This window comes from Lepidochelys kempii, chromosome 9 (assembly GCF_965140285.1).
Source record: "Lepidochelys kempii isolate rLepKem1 chromosome 9, rLepKem1.hap1, whole genome shotgun sequence".
Lineage (NCBI taxonomy): Eukaryota > Metazoa > Chordata > Testudines > Cheloniidae > Lepidochelys > Lepidochelys kempii.
Genome location: NC_136388.1, coordinates 41,611,544 through 41,638,575, shown reverse-complemented (window position 1 = coordinate 41,638,575; position 27,032 = coordinate 41,611,544). Strand labels below are relative to the sequence as shown.

General features: G+C 40.8%; 1 protein-coding gene across 1 annotated transcript; it reads right to left on the bottom strand.

The window, feature by feature from the left end:
• Positions 1–1,378: 1,378 nt before the first annotated feature.
• RBP1 (retinol binding protein 1) lies at positions 1,379–26,420 on the bottom strand. The gene is made up of 4 exons (XM_073359988.1): positions 26,199–26,420; positions 25,350–25,528; positions 8,522–8,623; positions 1,379–1,667 (listed from the first exon to the last, which is right to left on the bottom strand). Exons 1-4 carry the CDS (start codon positions 26,269–26,271, stop codon positions 1,614–1,616), a joined length of 408 nt encoding a protein of 135 aa, XP_073216089.1. The 5' UTR covers positions 26,272–26,420; the 3' UTR covers positions 1,379–1,613.
• Between the last annotated feature and the right edge of the window lie 612 nt (positions 26,421–27,032).

The window sequence follows — 27,032 nt, the reverse complement described above, 5'->3', positions numbered from 1 at the left end:
TTAATCACTGTCAGATTGATGCTGTGCTCTACTCCTCCCTCAGCACAAGAACATGAATATTCTGGTATGTCAATTAAAGTTACAAATACTACCTGTGCATTAAATCTTCTACACGGCAGGAGATTATTATGCACAATTTCTAGCAGCCACAGTAAAAACTTCCTTGTAGTTTTATCTACTTACCAGCTAGCCTCTTTGAAATAAGAAACAAAATCAATGTGGAAAGCCTTGGATAATACCCTTAAAAAGGGATTGGCCCTTGGTCACAAGCTTTAAGTACTATTTTTGCTGACTGTTGGTCCACAACATTGCTTAACTTCAGAAACTACAATCTCTCTTCTATTACAACAGTTCAGGTGAAATCCTGCTCCACTGAAGACAACAGCAAAACTGCCATTGACTTCAGTGGAGTCAGGACTTCAATCTTTGGGTTTTTTTAAAAACAACAAAATACTTTGGATCTGATCCACATTTACACGAATGGCCCTTTACATTCTCCAGCACTGAAAAAGGGGCTGTCAAAGAGGGACTCACCAGCTAGAGTGACCCTTTGTGGCAGGATGTGGTGTGGTAGGGACTTCTTCTGTGGCGTCCTCTGCCAATTATCCCTCTGCCCCTGCAGTGGTCTACATCTTCTTGTTACTCAATCCTCTTGCCAGGTCACTTTAAAGTCTCACCCTTTCTCGGGTATGAATGTCCCACACAACTCTAATTATCAACATGGCATCTTCCATCTGTCCTGGGCTCCTCTGTAGTCCCATTCTTTTTTTCCAGGGCTGGGGGTGGGGTTCCAGACTTCTTCCCAACAGAACTCAGGAAGCCCCAACTACTGCTAAAGCAACCTTCATCTATCTGGGTTTGAGCTTTCAATCCCTCCAGGTTCTCCGCAGCTCCATTCCTGTTGTGGAAAACTGATCCCGAGGGCTACTTCTCTAGAATGTAGACCCTTTCCCAGGGCCTACCCCTGAGGCTAGTTTCCCTGTGGTTTCTTTCCTCTGCCTCCTGGGCCTTTCTGTCCTGGGTCTCTCTCCTGGACCTTCTCCCCGTAATTTTCACTTCCTTCCATCAGAAGACCACCCAGCTCCTCCCCAAGCCTGAGACACCCTCCAGTTACAGCCAGGTGGACTAATTTGAGGTCTGACTCCTGCTAACCCCTTTGTTTATCTATGTGGTTTACACCCCACCACAAGATATTACAAAGAAAGTCCACCTTAAGGATGCTTCACATGACTACTGCAATGTAAAGTGGCCTTAGTGTAAATGAAAAACAGCAATAACAATACTTTAAAACCCTCAAACTCACTTATATTAAACTACTTTAGACTTAGATCTACCATAAAGCAAGGCACACACAGTGATTTATGATTTTCAGTATCTTTAATTGGCATTTCTAAAAAGGATTGTGTTTAGTTAGAATGATTTCTTTACAAAAATCCTTTTTGCAAAGACAGCACTACACAGTTCTAATTTCATTTGCACAGATGTGCAGGGGGTCTGCTCGCTAGATGTTAAGGATATACTTGGGCACTAAAAGCAGGTGGCGCTTCGGTAGCAAGTCCATACGTTCTATTCTGTTCTTCTTCATCTCTGTATCGGCAATGGGCAGGTTAGGTTCACTGTACCTTCTTAAAGACTTGTTTACATTTGACACCGCCTACTCTGATTTCCTGAAAGGAAAATAGGAGTCATAAGTGTGACTTACACACATGGATGTACTGTGTAAATGTCAGTTTCTAAAACACCTACTTATATGGTTAAGTCAAATATTAGATGGACAATTACGGTGGATTCAAATTAAGGAACAAGTGTTAGAGTAATCTGATAATAGGAATGTATGATGATGCAGCAACAATAACTGAAATTGGATAGAACTGTGGAAAGAAAAAAGCTAATAATTAGTACAAGGGACAAATATCCAGCCTAGGATTCCACTGTTGTAAGGATTCTCACTTTTGCACACATTACTTTTTGCACACATCTAAATGGACATTTATCCATTGAGGGCATACAAGCAGCATATCTGCATATGCAAATTGAACAGTACCCAAGCTACATGTGCAAAAATAAGTTTTTGCATCTGCATAAGGACTGTGTCCTCACTGATGCATGGGTAACCAGTTGCAAGTGTCAAAAACAGAAGGCTGCTGAAAAATTGCCTCAGAATCTGACAAATTAACTGGAAGAAGTATATTGGACAGTGAGTGGACCTGGTACTTTTCTGTTTCATTACACATTATGTAAAAGAGGGAACCAAGAAGGGTGCAATCCCTAATTGATGTTTGGATAGCTCCATGAAGATAATTGGTAATGGAGAACTGACAGGGCAGAGAAGAAGCAATTTAAAAGTGATCCAGTGCACTTTGCAGTGCTCTGTAGGACAGAGGATTTTACCCAAAGGCTGGATTTGAGTGGAGCATGCTTGGCTGGATATCCAGCACTTTTGTCTGGTGGCTGCCATGTTGCGTTTCATAATCTAAGACTTAAAAAAAAAAAAATCAGTTGGTAGTAGAGGCTGCAGAGATAAACTTCACAGTGTGAACTGCAGCATGTAAACAGATGCACTTCAGGGTGTACCCATCTTGAGAGAACAGCTCTGAGAGAAGTATGGAACATCTTGTTTATCTTAACGAATGTTCGTGCTGAAGCCAAATAAGAACACAATAACACTTTTGTTGCTCATCAAAGCACCTAAAAAAGAAGAACCATTTTATGAAAATCTGCAGAATATGCTGCAAGTAGCTCCTCATTTTGGGGTCACAAATGATCAGAGATTAGGAAACAGCCACCACTTACTTTTTCAAATCTGCTCATTGATTTTACTTGAGCGAACTTAGAAAGAACGCAAGAAATTAAATCAATATGATAAAACAAAAGAAGAGGAAATGTGTTCAAAGATAAATTAATAAATGCCCATGATCTAGCAATGGATATTGCAGGAATACAAAAGACCAATGAGGGTGAAGGAAAGAGAGCAGAAAATGATCAAGAAAGAAAGGCATGTACAAAATAGGACTGCAGTTAAAAGGAAGGTATATAGAAATCGTATAAAATGATTAGACAAACGAAGGAAAAGGAAGCTTCTATCTAACTCAACAATTATTTAAATACTGTAGATAGAGGAAAAGAGAAACAGATAAAAAAGCCTTCAAGTACACAAGGAACATAAAGTAAAATAAAAGAGACACTGGTGCCTCTGAAAGATGGGGATGATAATTGGTTTGGATCAAGTGTTCGCAAAGGAACATTGGTTAGGAAGGAAACCACTACTGAAGAAAATCAAGATAAAGCCTGAATAGATAATTAAGACATTAAACATCTGGAGTGAAATCCTGACTCCACTGAAGACAACGGGAGTTTTGTTACTGACTTCAACAGGACCAGGATTTCACCCCGAAGACTAAGGTTCCAATCCTGCAAGCTGCTCTGCATAGGTAGACTCTTATTCCCGCACAGAGCTCTACCCAGGCACAACAGCTTGCAAGACTGGGACCTAAGACACAGAACAAGCAAAGAAGATCTGTTCCAGAATCATCAAGGATGTAGCAAGAGAGATGGAGAGGATATCATTAAAAACTGGACATCTCCCATAAGCAGTAGTTACATTTACTATGCTATTTGCAGTATTTTCCACATTAAATATAGGAAATACGGCAATAAAGATAAATACCACAAGGTGGTACATGGTCATTGAAAAATAAGAGCCACTGTAGGTGGTGTTCTGGAGAAGATCCAGCCAATTACAGCTTCACAAACTTTACTTCAGCGGTGGGGACAGTATTGAGAAAACCTCCTGAGGAATAGGAAAGGCAACCTAGTGACAGAGGATGTGGAAAAAGCTAATGTACTCAATGCTTTTTTTGCCTCTGTTTTCACTAACAAGTCAGCTCCCAGACTGCTGCGCTGGGCATCACAAAATGCGGAAGAGATGGCCAGCCCTCTGTGGAGATAGAGGCGGTTAGGGACTATTTAGAAAAGCTGGACGTGCACAAGTCCATGGGGCCGGACGAGTTGCATCCGAGAGTGCTGAAGGAATTGGGGGCTGTGATTGCAGAGCCACTGGCCATTATCTTTGAAAACTCGTGGCGAACCGGGGAAGTCCCGGATGACTGGAAAAAGGCTAATGTAGTGCCAATCTTTAAAAAAGGGAAGAAGGAAGATCCTGGGAACTACAGGCCAGTCAGCCTCACCTCAGTCCCTGGAAAAATCATGGAGCAGGTCCTCAAAGAATCAATCCTGAAGCACTTGCATGAGAGGAAAGTGATCAGGAACAGCCAGCATGGATTCACCAAGGGAAGGTCATGCCTGACTAATCTAATCGCCTTTTACGATGAGATTACTGGTTCTGTGGATGAAGGGAAAGCAGTGGATGTATTGTTTCTTGACTTTAGCAAAGCTTTTGACATGGTCTCCCATAGTATTCTTGTCAGCAAGTTAAGGAAGTATGGGCTGGATGAATGCACTATAAGGTGGGTAGAAAGCTGGCTAGATTGTCGGGCTCAACGGGTAGTGATCAATGGCTCCATGTCTAGTTGGCAGCCGGTATCAAGTGGAGTGCCCCAAGGGTCGGTCCTGGGGCCGGTTTTATTCAATATCTTCATAAATGATCTGGAGGATGGTGTGGATTGCACTCTCAGCAAATTTGCGGATGATACTAAACTGGGAGGAGTGGTAGATACGCTGGAGGGGAGGGATAGGATACAGAAGGACCTAGACCAATTGGAAGATTGGGCCAAAAGGAATCTGATGAGGTTCAATAAGGATAAGTGCAGGGTCCTGCACTTAGGACGGAAGAACCCAATGCACAGCTACAGACTAGGGACCGAATGGCTAGGCAGCAGTTCTGTGGAAAAGGACCTAGGGGTGACAGTGGACGAGAAGCTGGATATGAGTCAGCAGTGTGCCCTTGTTGCCAAGAAGGCCAATGGCATTTTGGGATGTATAAGTAGGGGCATAGCGAGCAGATCGAGGGACGTGATCGTTCCCCTCTATTCGACATTGGTGAGGCCTCATCTGGAGTACTGTGTCCAGTTTTGGGCCCCACACTTCAAGAAGGATGTGGATAAATTGGAGAGAGTCCAGCGAAGGGCAACAAAAATGATTAGGGGACTGGAACACATGAGTTATGAGGAGAGGCTGAGGGAGCTGGGATTGTTTAGCCTGCAGAAGAGAAGAATGAGGGGGGATTTGATAGCTGCTTTCAACTACCTGAAAGGGGGTTCCAAAGAGGATGGCTCTAGACTGTTCTCAATGGTAGCAGATGACAGAACGAGGAGTAATGGTCTCAAGTTGCAGAGGGGGAGGTTTAGATTGGATATTAGGAAAAACTTTTTCACTAAGAGGGTGGTGAAACACTGGAATGCGTTACCTAGGGAGGTGGTAGAATCTCCTTCCTTAGAGGTTTTTAAGGTCAGGCTTGACAAAGCCCTGGCTGGGATGATTTAACTGGGAATTGGTCCTGCTTTGAGCAGGGGGTTGGACTAGATGACCTTCTGGGGTCCCTTCCAACCCTGATATTCTATGATTCTATGAAAGGGCTGAACTTTGACATTTCTGACTTAACTGAACTTAGAGACCTAACTTGGAGAAAATTTTTGAAAATGTCTTACTGAACGTTTTCAGGGCGTGAGACAAAATTGACAGGGAAGCCATGAACATAGTTTGCTAGGACTAAAGGAAAAATTTTGATATAGTATCACACAAAGACTAATCTAGGACAGTAAGTATATTACTGGGCTGAGCTACTTGAATGGATGGCTGGATTTCAAAGATACTAGTAAGAGGACACAGTTCAGGATGAATGGAAACAACTAGTAGAGTTCTACAAGGATTGGTATTAGAACCAATTTTGTTCACTCTGATATATCAATCTGGAAGAAGGAACATGCAGTAAAGTTATGAAACCTACTGATTAAAAAAAACACCACAAACTGTGAGAGGCAGTCAATACAAAAGAAAAAGGTTATAAAATTCAGAAGGAACTGGAGAATGGCCAGATAAGTGCCTGTTTCAAGTCACTGTAGTGAAACAGAATTTGAGGAAGGAAGGGGGGAAAAAAAGAAGGAAAAAGAAGACCATCATACTACAAAATTCAGACCAGGAGAACTAGCAGGTTGGGAAACTACTAAACTCCAAGGCATAACACTCAATATATTATAAAACTGTGCAAATGTTTAAATAAATATTTGGATCATTGTGTAAAGTTCAATAGGATCATAAAATAATTATTGAAGTATCATAAAATATGTTTATGATAATTTGCCTTGGCACCAAAGGGCTCTCAGAATGACAGAGACCTGACGATCTCAATTATTTAAAAGTTTTACGAGTTTTAAATAAGGTCAAAGGAGAGGAGACCACACTGAGGATTCCAATGGGACTGATGATGCCTTTTTGAGTTAGTGAAACATACAAGAAGTGACAAAATGTACATCAGAAAAGGCTGGGCATTAAAGCAGTTTAGAGACTTTCTCCACCCAGAGTATTTTATATACAGCAGTGTCAGTACTTGGCTGGTAGAAAAGAGTGTGATTTGGCACATGTCATGCTCAGCTGGAAATGGCAATGTTGGTTATAGAGTAACAGCCGTGTTAGTCTGTATTCGCAAAAAGAAAAGGAGTACTTGTGGCACCTTAGAGACTAACCAATTTATTAGAGCATGAGCTTTCGTGAGCTACAGCTCACTTCCTCAGACGCATATCGTGGAAACTGCAGCAGGCTTTATATATACACAGAGAATATGAAACAATACCTACTCCCACCCCACTGTCCTGTTGGTTATGTGTCTGCTTGAATAGGAACCCTCCCAGTGGCCTTTTTTCAGAGAGCCCTTGAAGCAGCAGGTCTGGATGCTGAAAAGTCAATGGCACTTAAGCACGTATGTAATTGCTTTGCTGAAAAGAGATGGAGAAATACATGTCCTTAAAGTTAAACATAGCGGGACTCCACATCTGTGCTGCCATTGTGACAAGGATTACTTTCTCCATGGCTCCTAGCAGACTTCCCCTGCCTGGAGCCTGAATACGCCAGACATATGTAGGAATGGGGACCTGGACAGCAACAACAACACATGTAAAGATATGTGTTACAGATAGACGTGAAAAATCGGGACGGGGGTGAGGGGCAATATGAGCCTATATAAGAAAAAGACCCCAAAAGCGGGACTGTCCCTATAAATTGGGACATCTGGTCACCCTATTTACAGAACAAACTAGCAAAGGCTACAGAGCAATTAGAAGAAATGTTTTTTAAAAAGAACTGGCTGCTTTCCCCTGTGATAAGTGCTCTGCAATGTCAGTGGGAGATCCAGCTTTGACTTTTGACCCCCCTCATTAACTTCTCTCCTCAGCAAGGTTTGGGAGCATTACTGAGACAACACGTGTTCAGCTCCACAGAGGGAACGAATGACTGAACGAAGGAGCTGTCACGCAGATTGATTCAGAAGCAGGATTAGCAGGCTCAAAGGGGATTCCTATCCATTATTTCTTGATGCAATGATGGTAGCTCAAGGCCAGTGTGCCAAGTGATGTAAAACTGGGGACAATGAGGCTATACTGACTGTGAAAAATACATGTGTGGGTGAAATCTTGACCCCACTGAAGTCAGTGGGAGTTTTACCATTGGCTTCACTGGGGCCATAGTATCATCCATAGAGGTCACACACAAAGGCATTAGGCAGTGTGTGGACAAAAAAAATTGATTACATGGGACAGACCTAAATGTGTTTCTGGGCCTCTTTCCCTCCTAACCTTTCGCAGACCCTTCTATGCAGTAAAGTGGCATTCACTTGGCTCTGGGTGCTGTTGCAGAGATCTCTGATGGCATTGTGCTACTGATCTGGAGACAGGGATTCAGCATTCTAAACAGAAAACTCCTAGGTGCTGCGTGAATTGAACGGTGAGTGGGACTAGAGATCTGATTTGCCCCCTTCAGTGGGAAAAGAACATTTTACCACATCAGGTAAGCCTCAAAGAGGATGTTATGAACCTCTATCTAGAAAAAAAATGTTATAAACTTATGTTAGTTGCTGTTAACTAGGAAATATAGAGACAACAGTCAGAAAGAGCATGGCGTTTTACAAACAAAACTGCTCTCTTTGTTTTCTAAGCCAGCATTCATTCTGGCCCATATTTAAAAAGAACAATGGTATGTTTTTTCTCCCTCTGGCTTATGCTGCTAGATACAGAATTTCTTCAGTCCCCATACTGTTTATATCACTGAGTGCATGAAGGATATTTCTATGACACGTCTTCCTCTGTGCACACAATTTAAATGGATAGATCTGGGAACAAACAGTTAACACAAAGATTGCCTGAATTTAGAACATTGCTCTTTGCAGAAGGGGCATGAGAGAATAATGGCCCGGCATGAAATTATTGCTTTAGAAGCAAGTCAAATGCAACACCAATGTTTAATTACTCCACAATAAGCCAAGATAAGGTGCGGCAAGCTGTGTGCTGTTACTTTCACCATTTGAATAAATAAAAAAAAATTATGGCATCTAAAACATGTTACATGACCATACCAGGTGCATTTCATCTCCTTCGATCCACTGGGTCCAACCACGGCCTTCTTTTTCTCCTTTCTGTACGCAAAGAAGTTTATCTCCATCCCAACTCACGTTAGTCTAGCAAAATATATACATGTTATTCAGCATTATTATGGCATTCAGTTTCATCTATTACACTTAGGTGGAGTCAATTTCCTTAAAGGAAAGCTTCAGTGTAATACAATAGATATTTTAATCACACTATCGCATTACTAAGAAGAGAAGAGTATAACTCTCACACACTTTTTTTTTAAACTTCTTGAAGTCATTAAAAAGAACAATTAAATGTAGTTTGATGGCAAAGCCTGAGCCACAGGAAATGAAGCTGGGTGTCTCAATACACCAGAAAAGCAGGAGACTCTTAAAGCTGTTGTAAGAATCCATGTGGTATAGTCAGATCTATGATTTTTTGGTAATGTAAGCACTCTACATGATTTCTTCACAAATGCTGACCCTCGAGGTCAGGAGAAAAAGCTGCCTTAATTCACATGTATGACCGCTCTCCCTTTTTTATACACACATGCACTCTTTCCATTGGTGCTCAGATTAGTAGTATGTTTCCAAAAGGGCCTGAAACTTTGACCTTCTAAAAGTTACGTTTCCCATCAATAGGTGGCCTCCCCAATCCTTCCTTCAGATCCTACACATGCCTGGGACCAACTACACCCTGCCTTAAAATAATAATCGGCTGTACCTAACAATAACTGTCTAGGCCTTTCCTGAGCATCCAAATGCTGAGCTGCCGTTCATGTCCCAGGCTGTCTGACATCATCGATCAAGACTTTCTGTGGAAGTAGCATCTCTACCTGGGAGACCCTTCTTTAGTTATGGAGATGTTGAAACTATGGCAGATTTCCTTCATTACGTTTTTGGTTTTATTAAATACCCTTTTAGGCCCTGGCTCAGCAACCCTTTCTTATTTAGCAAAGCACTCAAATATGCCCTTAACTTTAAGAAAGGGTGTAAGTCCCAGTGGCTGTGCTGGGTTGGGCATAATTCTGTAAACATTTATACATGACTACCTGAGTAGTTCAATGGGACTTCTCCCATGAGTAAAACAACTCACATGTGTAAGCATTTGCAGGCTCAGGCCCTAAGGCAGTACAGCTTATTTATCTTTAAAAGCAACGACTAGGTTTTTTTCTTGTAACAATGTATGATGGATTGAAATGAAATATTGTTTTGTGATATAAAAACAAAAAGGACCTGATTTTTGGCTCCATTACACTAGTTTTACTCCAGTGTTACCCTGAGCACTGGTCGAATAATACTGGTTTTAAACCAGTGTAACAGAGTGGAGAACTGAGTCCAAGGAATAAAAAAGTAAGGAATTACTGTGCAGATCTTGAAAGCCTTGAAGACATTACCTCTGTGAGCAGTCAAAAATGGAGAAAAGGTTTAATTCTACAGACATTATGGAAATTCACTTGTCTCCACCTTGCTTTTTTTTAAAAAGAAGTCAACCTACATTTGTCATGCACAGGAGTTGAACACTGAATAGGGCTTAAGTACGACTCATCCCTATTCTTTTTTGAGGATGTGTATGTTACAAACAATTAATTCTCAAATGATAACCATGATAGCCACCATCTGTAAATCCCAGGGGAAGCTTCCAACTAAACAAGCATAGAAAATGAATCATGAGAAAGATTGCCAGGGTAAATAATTGTAAGTGAGGCACTGTCAGTCATATGGAGTCTCTGAAGACAAACTATTCAACTGTCCTTGCTAAAAGTCTCTCCACCTTTTACAATGCATTCAGAAATGTTTTGGTCTTTCCCTCTAAAATAAACTCAGCAGCAAATCACATTCATAAAGAACCACCTACATTTTACTGTCTTAATACCTTACCACATGAAGGACTACTGATTACAACATGTTCAGCACATTCATCTGACAGGAGAAGATATGCATAAAAATTATTGTGAAATAAGTCACAAAGGGTTAAAATGGCCAGTTAGAAAATTCGAACTTCTAAGATGTAGATGTTCTAGCCATTCATAAGATTCACAAGCGTAACACTAGTTTTCATTTGTCTCTTTTTGCAATGTCTATTTTAAAACCAATTTCCATTAAAGATTAAGTTGGCTTCCTTTACTGGTGGGTTCCTCACGGCCTGAACCCTTTCATTAAGAATTAATGATAGCTGCAGATATGCACAATGCTGCCATGGCAATCAGCAATATTGTTCTATCCACCCCCATACGCACTAGTAAATGAAGAGCAGGAAGGCTATGCGGGCTCATGAAATATACTAATGGAAATGATTAAAGCAAGATGTTTAAGAAATGTTGGTGAATATACAGGACATACTCAAGGGACACTTGTTAAGGAAAAAGCATCAACAACCTCCCATTATTATTTTTAACTATGTACCTTGACTTTTGCAGGTTTTCAGGAGTCTTTGTACCATAGAAGAAACTAATCAAATTGTATTGGAACTAATCAAAAGCAGTTTGTGATGAACAAGATTAAGTGACAAAGAGGGAGGACAATGGGGCTGCATAAACTGAGGGCAAGATCTGCACCCTAATTATCTACATAAATATAAAGGCCATAAATATTCTATAAAAAAGAAAAATTAGAGAAGGTCAATATCAAGGCATTCAAAGAGTGTGTGTGGGGAGGGGAGGGGGGTAATTTCAAAAACAGAAGAAATATTCATTCACATTACTGAGCTCGACTCTGAAGCTACACTGGTTTACACTGGCTGAGAATCTGGCCCACTCACCTTCCTAGAGAACTGAGTGAAGTGCATTCTTCCCATTGCATAGTGGGTAGCGGGGAACGGAACTGACCGGATAACTGTGTTTTGCCAAGCACAGCCACAGTGAAACTTAAAGCCTGTTTGGCCTGTAATGCTGAATACAGCATGGAAAAATCACTTCAGTGAAAGAAACATTTACAAATAAAAGGCTCAGTCCTTCCCCAATGAAGTCAAGCGGAGCATTTTCTACTGACTGCAAGTGGAACGGGAGTGGTCCCCATGAAAGCTAATTGTAGAATAAGTACCTATGAATATTAGTTAAAACTGGACAAATATGGCAAAAAATAAGTTTCCAAATATTTGTCCTAATAAAGCCTGTAAATTCACTTTTGTGGCATTCACAATACTTTTTATATTCATTCCTATGAATATTGAACCATTGATTTGTTTTTGGTTTTTATTCACAAATTAGGTAAGTCTCAAACATACTTGTGAAAAATGCATTTGGTGCCATGGTTTTTGCCAGGAGGGTGAATATATCCATCTTAAAATTTATTTGATTCCTTTTTATCCGTTTATAAACTCTTCAGTCATCCAATCCCAGAGTGTAAACAATAGTTGGTGACTTAGGCAACCAATAGCAACTAATCAAAGTGAATAATGTATCAGCAATTCATAGTCTGAAATAAATTCATATAAAGCAGTCAAACAATTCTGAATAATGAAAAAATCTGTAAAAATGGACCCCCCCCCCCATGTGAAGATAACTTATGGACACAAAAAAAAGCTAAATGTATGTAGTAAATAATTCACTACATATAGTTTGCACAGATTATGTAAATCATAAGCCACAAAGCAGCAACACACTGGGCCTGATTCTATTCTGATCTTACACTGTTGTTTACCAGGAATAACTCCATTTAAATCAGTTGCATTATGTAGGTGTAAAGCCAGTGTGAGATCAGAATCAGGTTATGTTCATCCAATGCTCATATCAACAATAATAAACTTTATGCATCTTTGTCTAACTTGTAAGAGGTCTGATAACTCCTCTCTAGTCTAGTTCAGCTGGGGAAAATAAAGAAATCTTTCTAGCAGCACAGGGAGACAACTTTATTCCCCCCCTCAGCTTTCTAAGGTGATTAAAATGCTGTCTGAGCTCAGAAAAATGCAATGTTTTTATGTTCCTTTTTACCAATCAAGGTTAGACATTCCTTTAAGTGATTTAGCATGACCCCCCAGAGGCACAAGGCAAGAGATTGCATTAATTCTGCAGTTTTATTACCTAGAATTCCCAATAGTCTTTTTTGCCTTCTCTTTGGATGCATGGATATACATACACACTTGAATGGTGCAAGCAAATCAAATCTTTTCTGACCTTATGTTGTGCTCATTTTCCTACAGGATTCAAAGAGAACAGAACCTATTAGAGAAGAACACAGTGTTCTCCTCATCTTTGTTCCAGAGGTAGCAGAAATTGGTATGTCAGGAGAATTAATCTTAATCAGTAGTATTTTATCATTGGGGGTTTTCCCTTTAGCTCAAACTCTTAATGGCTGATAAAAAAAAAGCAACTGAGAAAATACTACTGAGTGGAAATAGGGCAATATTTTTGGAACAGAAGAGATCTATTTCTATTTTCCATGAGATGTGACCGGGTTAGCTACAAAAACCATGAGGAGTCCAGTGGCACCTTAAAGACTAACATTTATTTGGGCATAAGCTGTTGTGGGTAAAAACCCCACTTCTTCAGCTGCATGGAGTGAAAATTACAGATACGGGCATAAATATATATTGGCACATGAAGAGAAGTGAGTTACCTTACAGGAGGAGAACCAATGCTGAAGGCCAATTTAGTCAGGGTGGATGTGATCCGCTCCCAGTAATTGAGGGGGAGGTTTCAATACCAAGAGATGCACTTTAGAAATCTCTCCCCTGTAGAGTACATTACTCACCATATGGACAAGCAGGAAGAAAGCTTGCAGCGCGGCTGCCTGTTGCATAATGCCATCTGCTGGACACCACATACATTGAACAGACAACTAAGACTCAAGAGGAAATAGGCGAGAGAGAGATGTGGAGATAGAGTTTGGGTCTCTGAGTGAAAAATTTTAACCCTGGTTCATGTGTTAAAATCTTGATGTCATAAATTAATAACAATTCACTGAAGCCTGGGATTCCTTGCTTCCTTGAAAATCTTACACTGCCTGGAGGATAAAGTGAATATTTCAGTTTCCATTTCTGCCAGTTTGACATCCTTCCCATGAATAGGGCATATTATAGGGGAATAATATAGGAGACATTAAAAAAAAACATCCAAAGGGTATAAACAGTTTTACTTCAGCACAAACACGGCACTTTAATCACCATAATATTACTATATTATTGGAGTGCATTACACAACTTCTAAAACATTTAAATCTTAGATTAAACATGCTGGGAAAAGGCTCTATGTCTATGATTCAGACATTCAGAAGGAAGCTATGGAAGTACCCTGCTGGGGTTTACATTGGAAGATAAAACAGTTCTTTTCCGCTATAAACTAATTAGTTATACAAAGAAGAAGAGTATTTTAGAGAGACAAGGTGGGTGAGGGAATATCTTTTATTGGACCAACTTCTCTTGGTGAGAGAGACAAGCTTTTGAACCACAAAGAGCTCTTCTTCAGGTCCAGGGAAGGAACTCCAAGCATCACAGCAATACTTAGAATATTTCAGTGACTCTTGGCTGGGAGACACCCAGTTATTTCAAAAATGTAATGTAGATTTTTGGATTCATAACTGCTTGTGCTGCCGCTTCTACTTCAAACAGTAAACAAACCCTTTAAACCTTCCTTACACTTTTCATTCTCTTAAAAGAAAAGACCCCCTTAAATTATTGTAAACATTAACTAAGGCACAGAATACAGTGCTGAAGTGGAATATTTGTGTAGTCTGTAATGACTTTAGTTTGAGGCAGAAAACACATGACAGTGGCAGGCAGGCATTTGGCATGATGATTGTGTCTCATTGTGTGCCTGTTAGGATTACTTACTGGCTCGCTGTAACTCCTGTTCCCGACAAATACAAAACACATTGACATCTTTTAAAAAAAAAAAAAAAAAAAAAAAAAAAGGACAAGACCTATAGATCTATGTGCTGCAGACCTACAGAATTCCCAAGCAAGCAACATGTGCTTACCTGGGGGATACCACCGGTCCTGAAAATTGCACAACACTTCTGATTGTTAAACTTTAGTTAAACTCCATTTTTGCAGGTCACAAAAAAGGATAGACTGGACAAAAGAGCTTGTTAAGGGGCTTAAAGTTATTTCAGTATATCCATTAACAATCAGTTAGGATGCATGAAATTAAGTGGTATTGTGATGGGAGCTGGGCACTGAGCCAGGACTTCTTGCTTATATTTCTGACTCTGCCACTTCGCTGCAATGTGACCTTGGACTAGTCACTTAAACCTCTATGGGTCAAATGCAGCTTAAAGCGGGTACAATATCCACAGAAATTTTAGAGGGAAACCAGTAGTGATGTCCTCCTGATAGTACTGTGTCTGTGCACAATCACATAGTTCCTTCTCCACACACAAGCCACAACCTTCAATAGCTGCTTGTATTTCAGGCCTCTATTTGACACTGGGATCTTTAAAGTCACCCCCAACAACTTATTCACCTGTAATAGTTCTATTTTGCCCCCATTTCCTTTTACCTTTTTGTGCTAAAGCCTCTCTGGGTTTTCTATTTCCAAGTTACAAGAAGGTGGTTGTAAATACTATTAATTTACTTACCATGTTTTTAATTCTAACTGTACAGTACTTGAGTGCTTTAGTTAGCAGGTGTGAGGTGACTCTACAAAATAGATTGTACTGTATCCACTGCCCCAAATAGGTATCCTGGAGAAGTCTGAGAAAGCACAAGCTTTTAAACACTCAGACAGCAAATAAATCTTTCTTCTTCTATCTCTGAGGTTTGTTTTATCATTTTTTGCCTTATATTATACATATTCTTGATGCGCTAAGCTGTATGGTCTCAATTAAACTGCTTTTCTTCAGATGTCTTTATTTTGCTTGGGTGTTTAATTCACTAAAAAAAATTGATTGCCTCATCTGTTTGTGAGTTATGAACATTGTAATTTAAATATGCATCCAAAGCAGCAGCATCTTCCTGAAAAGGAAAGCCCAGAATACACATTACACATGCCCATTTCAGCAGTAACACTATTGTCTTCAAGTGTGGGCCAACGAAAATTTATGAATGGAACATTCAGTAAAACCAAACAAACCTATTGACTATCCTTTTGCATTTCCCCCAGTGGCAACCACACTAGTGTAGTCTTCATGGAAGTAAGGTCAGTCACAATTCCTACATTTAGTGATAAATCATATTGACACGGGGTCACAAATATCGACTTCTGAGATTTACTCCAGTATTCATCAGAACTGTTTTATCAGAAAACGGTATTTTTCCCTTTGTGGCCCAAATGCAAAAGCCTTTGATGCTGGCTTTCCAGAATGTTTCCTGCTGTACTATCCCTAATGTGCTCACATGAACAGTGCAGCATATAATCTAAACCTGCTAGCATATTTTATTGATGAATAAAAGACAATAACATGAATTGTTCAAAAATTAAAGAACTATTTTTTTTACTGATCAAGAACAACAATGGACGTTTAAGAAGAATCCCACCTTGTAGCATCTAAAGATGTGAATTGTAGCTACTACCTTTAATCAAAAATGTGTTATTGATTTCCCTTCCTTTAGGGACTACAGCATAGGCACTTCTGTTTTTCTTCCTAATACCACTCAGAGAGGTGTCTTTATATTGCCATGCAGCAAATGGCTGCAGTGACCCAAGACTGTATGCCACATTCCCGAACATAGTCCTTCTCAATCCAGTGATTCTGTTCGTATCTTACTCAATGAAGCCAATAATAGTTGAGGGTGCTCAGTACTTTGCAGGATGAGCCCCTTTTGTGTCATTTAAAGCAAGCCAAGAACACTGCAAGGAAAAACTGCGCAAACTTCCAGGGCACTACAGAGAGATGCAGAGTTATTGTTGCTGACTCACCAGACCAGACCCCAAGAGTAAAAAAAGGGTATGTGTCTGAAGCTGAGAAAACTAGGGGCAAAGGCCCTGCAGTGACAAACACAGGCAATATGCCTTAATCAGGAAAAAAAGCTTAGATTGAGGTTCTGTGTTTTGTTAGCTAAGGTAACAAAAGTTTGCAGCACCTCTGCCCTTTCACTCTTCTCTACAGAGCTTTAGAGCAGACCCAGTACCAGGAATCCCACAGTTTATTGCTGAAATGAACAAAATTATGGTCATCATCTGATGTGATCAAACATGGAGCAGAAAATTCATCTTTCCCTTTTGACCTATGTCAGAATTTGAATTTATGTCTCCAGCAATGACAGGTTAGCTGAAACAATCCATTAATCTACCTTCTTGTACAATATTTTAACAATATTTCAACTACTACACAGAAATTGTGAACACAGTGGGACCGAAGCAGTCATTAAAATAGTCGTTCTTTACATCTACAAGTTGTTTGAGAAAAATGCAAGTTACAGGAGTTGGAAGACTGACTCAGGTGAGGAGAAGAAATGGTAGGCCTCCTCTGAACCCATGACCTGGCTCCTCTGCAAATAAAAGACAACATGGGTGATATAGTCACCACCGGACTAGCGACACAAAGACAAGCTAATAAAAACAGAGTACAATTAAAGTGACACAGTATGAGTTAGTGTCACATGGACATTCTTCTGACACTTCTCTAGTCATACAACAGGAATCATAGGATGAGATTTAGTTGATGGCAAAGTCTGATACAGTAATATCGAGTACAGGTGGACAATCAAAAATCCAGGAGATCCAGGATATCTCAATAAATATACAAAAGCTCACTGAACATCAAACTCATAATAAGTGTTGCCCAAACTGTGACTCAGAACCATAACCAGGAATAGGACAATGTCAGCAAAAAGACAGCCTAGAGCTGAACAAGTGAACTAAGCTCAACAAGACATTCTATCTACTTTGTAACAAAGAGTTCCATCTGGTAGTGCATGAAGCAACCCACTCTCCTGAAAATGCAGTTTCTCTCAGTGGACCGTCTGAATCAAAAATGTGTGCACTTTTTATTTTCCGGCTGCAGTTGGGATTTGCACATGAAATCCAGGAAGCTGAATCCGCTATGGAAATGCTGAGAAAACAAAGCTATTAGGTTCCCAAACTGTTGAAGTGCTACAGGCTCTGAAACGCAGCAAAAGAAGAAGATGATGACCTAAAGAACATGATGCCTGAACCATGTGTAAGGAAATCAGTTCCTTCATGTTTCCTATTTGCCTGTCTGTGTGTGTGGCTTTTTGTTTGTTTTATTTTACCATCATGAACCTTGATAAGCCAGAGACAAATAAAATTTCTTGAACAGCATCAGTGTTGTGCTGGAGAAAGTATGCAAAACTGGCTTCCAACAAGGTTCTCAAAATGCAAGTGATCTATAGTAGTAAGACAATGTTGTATCCTAAGAGATGCTCTTACTACATGTTCAATGAGTTTCATGACAGACTTGCCAGAAGTCCAAGAAAAACTGAAGTTTGATGCAGGGAAATACATTTCTTCCGCAAATGACTCATCCCAAGTATACAAAGCTTTTCAGCATCTACAAAGAATTTTAAAATGTTTGGTTTCTCCTATCAGCTTGGAAATGATCCAGGTGGGCAGGAACTGTAGCTAAAGAAGTGGTGCCAAGAGCTTTGCTGTTTGTGAACAGAAGGACCACGCACAGCCTATAGAAACATTTGTGTCATTTAGACTATGGATCTGAATGTATTGCGTTTTGATCTGACTATAGAAATTAAATGCACTTTCCATTCCACTGGAGACTCTTCCACTGGGTTTGGAAAAGTGGACCATTGAGCTGGAATGTGGCTTAGAGATGGAGCCTGTGCTGGAAGGGCTGCAAAGTTGCTTCCTATTGAAAGTGAATCCTCAGGATTCTTCAGACAGATTTCTTCCTGGGGTGTACGTGGCAGTCGCACCTCTGCCACCCTGTCAAAGGATGCAACAAATATTCCCAGGAGCGGAGGGGAGAATGGGGCCAGGATTAAGTATCCCACTGGTGGCATTATCTGTGTGTTGAGCCTGTGCTTCCTAGCCACATTGGGTAGATCTACACAGCAGCTGGGAGGAGCTTCCCAGCATGGATAGACACACATGCTCGAGCTAGCATGCTCAATATAGGATGGTGGCTGTGGTGGCATGGGTGGCAGCTTGGGCTAGCCTCCCATGTGTATACGCAGGAGTTAGTCAGGATTGTACTCGTGAGGCTGCACTGCTATTTTTAGCACACTAGATAGAGCAGGGTGAGCATCTACATACATTGTGTATGTACACAATGGAGCTGTTTATTTCATCCTTTCCCCCACACTCACACTTGTACTCTCGCTACCATGATCCGGCCCCCGGTGTCCTGTCTTCTGCTTCACTTTGCAGCACCAAAAGTTAATTCAAAGCAAATAGGTTGGTAGGGTGTACCACAATGTCCCTCTCTTGCTGTGGGTGCTCCTCTGAGTTCTGGCATCTGGCAACAGAAATCTGCCACTATAGGACTCTGGAACATGTTTGTTCAACTAGGGTATGTTTGCACAGCAACTAGATGCCCACAGCTGGCCCATGCCAGCCAACTCGGGTGCTCAGGGCTCTGGCTGTGGGGCTGTTTCATTGCTGTGTAGACTTCAATGCTTAGGCTGGAGCCTGGGCTCTAGGACCCTGCGAGGAGGGAGGGTTCCAGAGTTGGGCTGCAGCCAGGGCCCAGAAGTCTATACAGGAATGAAACAGCTCTACAGCCCGAGCCTGAGTCAGCTGGCACGGGCCAGCCGTGGGTTTTTCTTTGCTGCATAGACATACCCTTATAGGCCTGCTCAAATCTCTACTGAAAGACAAACTCGCCAGAATTTGTGGGCTCCACAGCAGAGGGCTGTAAATTCTAGCATGCACTAGCATGTCCCACACTAACTGGCCTCTATGGACACTCTGGGTATGCACCAAAAGTTCCTTAGTGTACCTCAACGTAATACTGTTTGAAACAAGCCCAGAGGATAGAATGGTACAGAGACGACAGGGACTGAGGGATGTTTTATCCTCGAGATGGGGGATGTAAGGGCATACTTGAAAGCACAGAGCAAAGAGCCCAGAGGAAGTAGAACTGTTACAGGAGGACAGAATCAGAAAAGGAGGCAGGAACACAAGACACATGAATCAACCTGTGGGTCAAGTGGAAGGGCTGCGGATTTAGAAGCAGGTTGTTCAACACATCTCATTAAAATGGCACAATTGATAATGGGCCTCAGACTTGTGCTGAGTACTACTTTTCTCTCTGAGCGGTCCCATGGAAATCCCTGTGATTATAATTACAGGGTGCCTGCTCTTCAGGTAGACATAGTCTTAATTATGATTCCTGATATAAAATAGATTAGCAACAGTTCATTCCTCTTGTAGAATCCAGTAATACCGTGGACTAGATCCTCCCTAAATACTTGTTAATTAACTTCACATCTTATGTAATGTTATAATGGGCCCAATTCTGACCTCACACTTGTGTAAAGCAGAAGTGACTTGAAAGAAGCAGGTAGCCTTGTACCTGGTGGGAGGGAGATCAGAACCAGTCCTATCAAGTCTACTTATTCCATTACTGAATGTAATGGAATAAGGTTAAATTTATTTGTAACAGTCAAATAATTACTTTAAACTATTGTAATGTACATGCAGAATAGACACATCCTTTCACAAATTTAAGGCTCGGATAATTAGTAAAGGTAAAGAATTTTTCTATGGCTAACACAGTTAAAGTCAAATCCAAGTAATAAAACTCAACAGCAGAGGGAAAATACTGTGAAAATATACATTACTGCTGTGGACTGATATGAATGCAGGCATCCTGCTTGCATTTCTCAAAAAGATAAAATTACATGTTATAACACAGCTCTTTCTAAACAAGCACTCTATTCTTAAGGTGAACGCATTGCAGAGAAAACCTATTAAAAACAATAAAAGAAACACTTTCTAAAAAGCTTACCAGAGATCAACCAACTCCAACAAGGACTCGGGTAGGTGTCAGTCCTTCCAACCCTTTCTCAAGGATTGGAGCCCTTCTTTGAACAGAAGGTCCTGTCCATTTGTCCATCAGACTATTTATCCCAGAGTCATTTATTTGGCTCTTGGTCCCTGGAGAATCAGTATATGTGAGCCTTTCCAGGAGTTGGTATCTTTGTGGTGGGGTTACAACTGGGCTGATTTGCCTTAATCTCTACATGCTGTTTTTAGTTCTTGGAGGAGGGGTAGTAGCCCTCCCCCGTGGTGTAGAACACATCATACATAAACCATTCTTTTAAAACAATGGACTTGAAAGATACTTAAACTTAATTCAGCAAAGGTCCAACAAGCCCTGTCTGGCCTCTAGCAGTGATCAGTATTGATGCTTTAGCAGAGTATAAGGACAAAAACCCTGATAAAGCACCTAGCTCAATAATACCAACCCCACTCGTGACATTCTGTACGTCCTTTAAGCCACATCAGAGTCTTTGTTCTCTGATAAGAATCAGCTCAATCTCTTTAGTCTTTCCTCATCACAGGTGCTATTGATATTTGGAATTATTCTAACTATCCCACAACCTGTCAAGGTTACATTTTCCCTATGGAAATATGACCAAAATGTAAACTAAGTGTACACAATGAAGAGTCACCAATTTTTTATCTTGTATCGATATACTGTTTGTATTATCTATTAATTGTATTTGTTTGTATTATCTATTAATTATTTGTATTGTTTACTGTTTGTATTATCTATTAATTCATCTGCTTTTTAAAAATAATCTACACACAGTGGACTAGTGGCATCACAGGGTATTCTGATATAAACCTATGATTCCAGGAGCTGGTGCTTTAAAAAAACCACGAAATATTGTGAGGTAAAATTGCAAGAGTTGGCAACACTGCTGAGAAGTCAGGGAATGAGCAAGCAGATAGGATCTAGGAAAATAATAATTGTTAGTTAAAAGGAGAGCTGCTGTACAGATGTTATTCACAACCTCTGCAACTACGTAGTTATTTATACCGGTATCATCAAAACACTGAGGTCTTACATTAGACGCTTACGTCCAACACAGTTATGTATATTGCCAACAAGAATTTTCTCAAAACTGAACTTCCTGATACCTCATAGGCAATATCTCTGTAGTATGCTTCTAGTACATCAACTCACTGTAGGATTTACTTGAACCACTTTTCTATCAAAACAATATTTACTTCTACACTGTGACTCACAGGATGGGCTTCTGCCTAGTTTCACAGATGTGAAAAGGCAGCAATTTCCTGATTGTACTTCATTTGGAAGCACTCATACAAGGCCCGGTTGTGCTTCTATTATCATTTACTAACAGTACTAACATAACGCCAAAAGGCCCCAGTAAATGTCTCATGATAACAGTGTCTGCCCTGAAGAACTTCCACTCCTTGCCTTGTCTATTTAGATTGTGAGAAAAAGAGATATTATCCCCAGCCTACAGATGGGAAACTGAGGCACAGAGAGATTTAGTGACAAGCCCAAGGTCCTACATGAAGTCTGTTATCTCAAGTCCCAGTTCAGTTTCATAACCACTGAACCATCCTTCCTCTCAGGATACTCAGAGGGGAAGTGTGCAAGATGCAACATCTATTTGGAAGATGAAGCCATTCTCACTTTCCCAGCTCATGCCAGTGTGGAAGAGAGGAGGAATCAAGGCCAAATTCTACCTTCTCCCTGCTCCTTTCAGAGTGACTTGCCCTCAGGAACACTAGGCAGGAACAGTCCCTGTGCTTCTTGTTCCGTCCCTTATTTGTGCCAGAGTCAGAAACTAGTGATTAGTCACTCAAAGGCTATGGGCACCTGTAGCGGGGTGGTCACCCTGCTCCGGCCCTGAATGGGTTAAAGCAGCCCTGGAGAGGGCTGTGGCGGGGAACAGCAAGGCTGATTGGGGGAAGAAGCCACAGCTGCGGCCATGCCCCAATCAGGCCACAGCTGGCCTTTATAAGAGGGTGGTGGGCCAGAAGGTGAAAGAGTCTCACTCTAGCCTGGGAGCGGGAAGGGCTAGCTGCCTGGGAGCAAGGTACCTGAAGCCGAGCAGTGCTGGGGAAGGGCAAAGGGAGCTTGGGGAGCTCCAGCCTGATAAGCCCCCAGGCTGCAGGCCTTGGTGAAGGCCTACACAGGTACTGGGACTGCAGAGGGGCAGCCCAAGACTAGGCAAAGGCAGCAGGTCCTAACCCCTTGCCAATGATGAGTGGTCATTACAGACTGCAGTCTGCCCCAACGAGCGGGGCTAGATGATGACTGGCAGTAGCCACTGGGGCAAGGTGGGTTTAGAGGGTTGGGGGTTCCCCTGGGAGGGGAGACCCAGAGTGTGGGGGTACTGCTGGGGCAGAACCCCAGGGTAAAGGGCACCGGGGTCCAGTAGGGACACGGGGCCAGCGGCAAGCGAGACATCGGCCTGCAGAGAGTGCTCCAAAGCTGGAAAAGAGCTAATTCCCAGGACAACCAGCAGGAGGTGCTGTGCTAGTTAGTCATCGCAGTGGTACAGCACCACATTGCATATTGTTCCCAGGGTCTGGAGAGCAAAATAACCTGAGACAGTTCCAGTGTGCAACCCTCCTATGATGTAGGAGAGCTGGGATCTCATTCTTAAAAAAATAATCCATTTATAATTCCATAGGAAGCACTAAACTATAAACTACACTATTACCCAAGGCAATTCTGGCAGATATAATGAGGCTAACATTACTAATGTAGTTATTTAGTTGCAGAGCTGCAGTTCTAGATTGTTTATAGCATTGGTGACCAAGATGTAAGATCAGACTTGGTGAAAGTGTCATATCTCAGGTATATTCCACCAGATTCCTGACTGGAATTTTGGAACAATTGCAGCAGATGATGCCACCCAGGTAATCCATCCCGGGTGTTAGAGCAAGCCCAGTGAATTCTGGGACAAGTCTTTGAGAATTCAGTCAGTATTGTGACTCATGCAAACCACACAGGGTCAATAAAGCTTAAATAGTTGTATATCTCTCTATTGAGCCTCTATGCCCTGATTTAAGGAGCTGCCAGTAACTAAAAATGCTGTACTATACTATACCACCTTTTGGGGGGGGGAAAGAGAAGAGGGAAGGAGGGGAAAAAATGCCTTTTTTTCCTGTCCAGGTGTCTGGGCTCTGAAGCAAAGAGTACTGAAGGTTTAGCCCATGCAGTGGCTTGACACATATCTAGCCATTCCCTTTCACTGGATCTCATAAACCTTCCTTTTCCTGCCATTGCTGGATCAAAAGTAAACTTCTACATCCTGATGTCAGAGAAAAATATTAATCAGTCATAAAGATGGCCAGGTTTTTTTAAGAATGGAAGTCTATTTCATTTCTGCTTTGTTTCCCTGCTACAATGGCTGGTAAAATAATTTTCTTTAGCTTGTCAGCAACTCCTGTGCTTTAGGAGATTGCAGAGATGCCATGCCCTAGGACTAATGGGAGAGATAACATCCAGTCTCAGACTTATCTAAGTAGCTTGATAGTCTTGAGCCTTTTCTGCTAATTGGTATTATTGGTCATGAGATACCTCTTGCCAGAGACAATATTTTGTAAAAGCTCACAAGGGAGAGCACTTGGAGCCACTTACTTACTGTAAGGTTTGCTCTGGTTTTGTCTTGTTAAATGGATGTGCTAAGCCTGCTGTCTGTAGTGTAGCGAAACTCTCCATTGCCGACCAGTATATACTGGCTACTTGCATATATATTATATTGATAACATGTATGATCCACACCATATATATTAAGCATTAAGCACAAATATTACTATACATAAATATAGCAGTTAAATAGCCTAAATTGGCCTATATCTTTATTATACTCCTGTTCACTTATGCTCAGTATTCCATAACACTTTGCATACCTGAAGTAAGCTATGGCTTAAGTAGATACGAAAGCTGTCAGGATCAGGACATGTGATTATTTTATTATAGCAACAGAACGGGAGTTCCCCTCACAGGCTAACTACCCTAGGACAAACCTAGGAGGTGTCTTCACGTTCTTTAATACCTCAAACACATGTGTTCAGAACAAAATATAAGGGGTGCACCATGCTACCAGAAAAGCAAGGTAGAAAGCTGATCAGTTAAATCTACAAAAAGAAAAGGAGTAATTGTGGCACCTTAGAGACTAACCAATTTATCTGAGCATAAGCTTTCGTGAGCTACAGCTCACTTCATCGGATACATTCAGTGGAAAATACAGTGGGAAGATTTATAGTGAAATCTAGTTTCACATGACATCCACAGCACCTTTCGTTGGTAAACAGGTAGTGGATAAAAAGGGTGTAACTGCGGGAGCACACCTTCTGCGCAAGGTGAATGTAACAACGCTGCATGAGACAGCTTCATGGAAAATGGTATCATCCATATAGATCCTTTTTCCTGTACTATATTATTACTGGCCTAGAGCAATAAACCTGACTGGCATTGGTTATGGCCTCTTGTATATATTTCATAACAAACCAGAGTGTGGTCAAGCAATTGACTATACAACTTCTCAACACCACAGAAGTGAGGGAAGGTAGAGAGAGAGAGAGAGAGAGAGGAAAAGCACCAGTTCCTAAACATAGGGGCCTCCGTCCTGTCACCCTTGCTCATATTAAGTAGTAAATTACCCCACTGAAATCAACAGGGTTGCTTCTGTGGTGAAGCACTACTCAATATAAGGGTGGCACAATTTGGCTGTAAATGACTTTTTGAATAGCAAATGTCATTCTACAATTACATTATACTAGAGACAATTTAAACCTAGTGCCTGTTCTTTAATAAAAGAAATAACTTCACATTCAAGTTTAACATTAACATTCCTTTATTGTAAAGACAAGCTAAAAACAGTTTACAGCCCTGTCTAAATGAAGCTGTCAAATACAAAAATAAAAATTCTAAGAATAACCACATGAAAATGTCTTGCCTCTGCATCCTGCTGCAAGACCTAGGATTATTACTAATTATTTCTAATCTTTTTTTGTCATGCAATAGTAACAGTTCTAATACTTACCATGCATTTGCGATCATCTACCCCTGCTAAATCCTCCTCAAACTCTTTTCCTACATCAAATTCCATGATGTAGTTTCTAAAAGTGCTTAGCGTTTTAATGATCATATGATCTCCATTCTGAATGATTTCTTTGTCAGGTTTTAGCAAGTTGGCAATTTTTCTCACAGCAATGTTTACATCTGAAAGCAAAACAGAAAAAAAGATTTGCAGTAAAGCCACAAATCTACAACAATACAAGACTTGTACAACTTGAGAGGATTGGGATGGACCAAAACACAAGTACATAGTTCTCTGGCTGTTTTACTAAAGTTAATTACAAGTGAATTAATTTGCTTACTTGGAAAAAACCTTGTACCCTTTACATTTATTACCACAACAAATGTGTTTCTAAACAAACAGATGAAAGGAAACATGACATTACTAATTCCTACTGAGCTATTTGACACAAATTCATTCTGATTACTTAAAAATGCTACTTCTATAGAAATAAGCATTTTACGTACCTCCCTGCCAACTGCATATACACAAACTTTGACATCAAGCACATTTTGTTTTCTTTCCACCTACATGTATGTTGAGAGAGTAATTTTTGCTTGCCCTTTAAAGTTCTGTAGCTGAATCTCTGCATAGATTAGTGGTAGTAAGGTAAAAAGCAAACAGGTCGCTTAAAGCAAATCAAACAAAACTTTGCATAACACAGAGTAATCATATTTTTTGAAGAAAGCATTTTTTAAAGACTGCATTAAAATTGTGGTTGTGACTATCCCAGAAGAAATCAAATCCAACCCAAGACTAAGAGAGGTGGCATTTTATTGATTATTTGCTAAAGAAACATGAAAGGAATCTTACCCAGTGCTTTCAGATACTCCTCAAAATTGTCATTGCTAAGCATTTTCCAGTAACCATTGAAATTTGCAGGCATTTCTGGGGTATATGATAGCCAAAGCCTCAGAACAGCGAGTTGATTCTGCACCACACAGCTCAATGCCTGTCCTCTGTGGCGAGTTTGAACTCTGGTTTCTTTTATCTGTTCTTCAGACCATGCAGTTATATGAGCCCCTCTAATCCGATTACCACTGAAGGGTTACCATTAAATCCTTCCACAAAGCTGAACCTTTTAGATTTATAATGACAGCAGGATGGCTTCATTTAAATGGAATGGAACATTCACCTTCAATACAATGGCTGTAAGGCCACTGATTATCCGGGTGTCCATTTTATCCACATTACTCCTCCCCTTCTATGCTGCTTAGAAAATAAGATGGTTGGTTTAGGCATATGGATGGATATTACAATAGGTGGCTGGCTGTAGTGGACACATTGGGTGGCTTCTGCAGACAATTGAAATCCTGTTTGTTTGGAGTATTTGAGAATATTTTCAGTGTTTTTTTTAATCTCTTCCCCTCAGAAGAGGATCACACAAGCTCTACCAGTGAAAGTAATTGTGTGTTCTGTTTCAGAGTTTAGTAATAAGCCATGATTATACCGTCATCTTCAAGCGAGGGGTGATGCCAGCAGATATTGACTGGTTGGTGAATTGATGGCTCAGGAAAAGCCAGTCATTATTCAGCAGAGTTTATTATTAGGGAGTAATGGCCAATTCCAGTTATCTTATGTCTTCATCAGTGCTGCATGTCTTTATTAATCAGAGTGTGCTGTTAGTTAAGGGAATGCAAACCATGT

Coding starts and splice junctions, on each gene's coding strand:
- RBP1 (XM_073359988.1), bottom strand. CDS start 26,271: ATGCCTGCAAATTTCAATGGTTACTGGAAAATGCTTAGCAATGACAAT. Junction 8,624..25,349: donor TAGATGATCGCAAATGCATG/GTAAGTATTAGA, acceptor ATATTTTGCTAG/ACTAACGTGAGTTGGGATGG. Junction 1,668..8,521: donor AAGGAGATGAAATGCACCTG/GTATGGTCATGT, acceptor TTTTCCTTTCAG/GAAATCAGAGTAGGCGGTGT.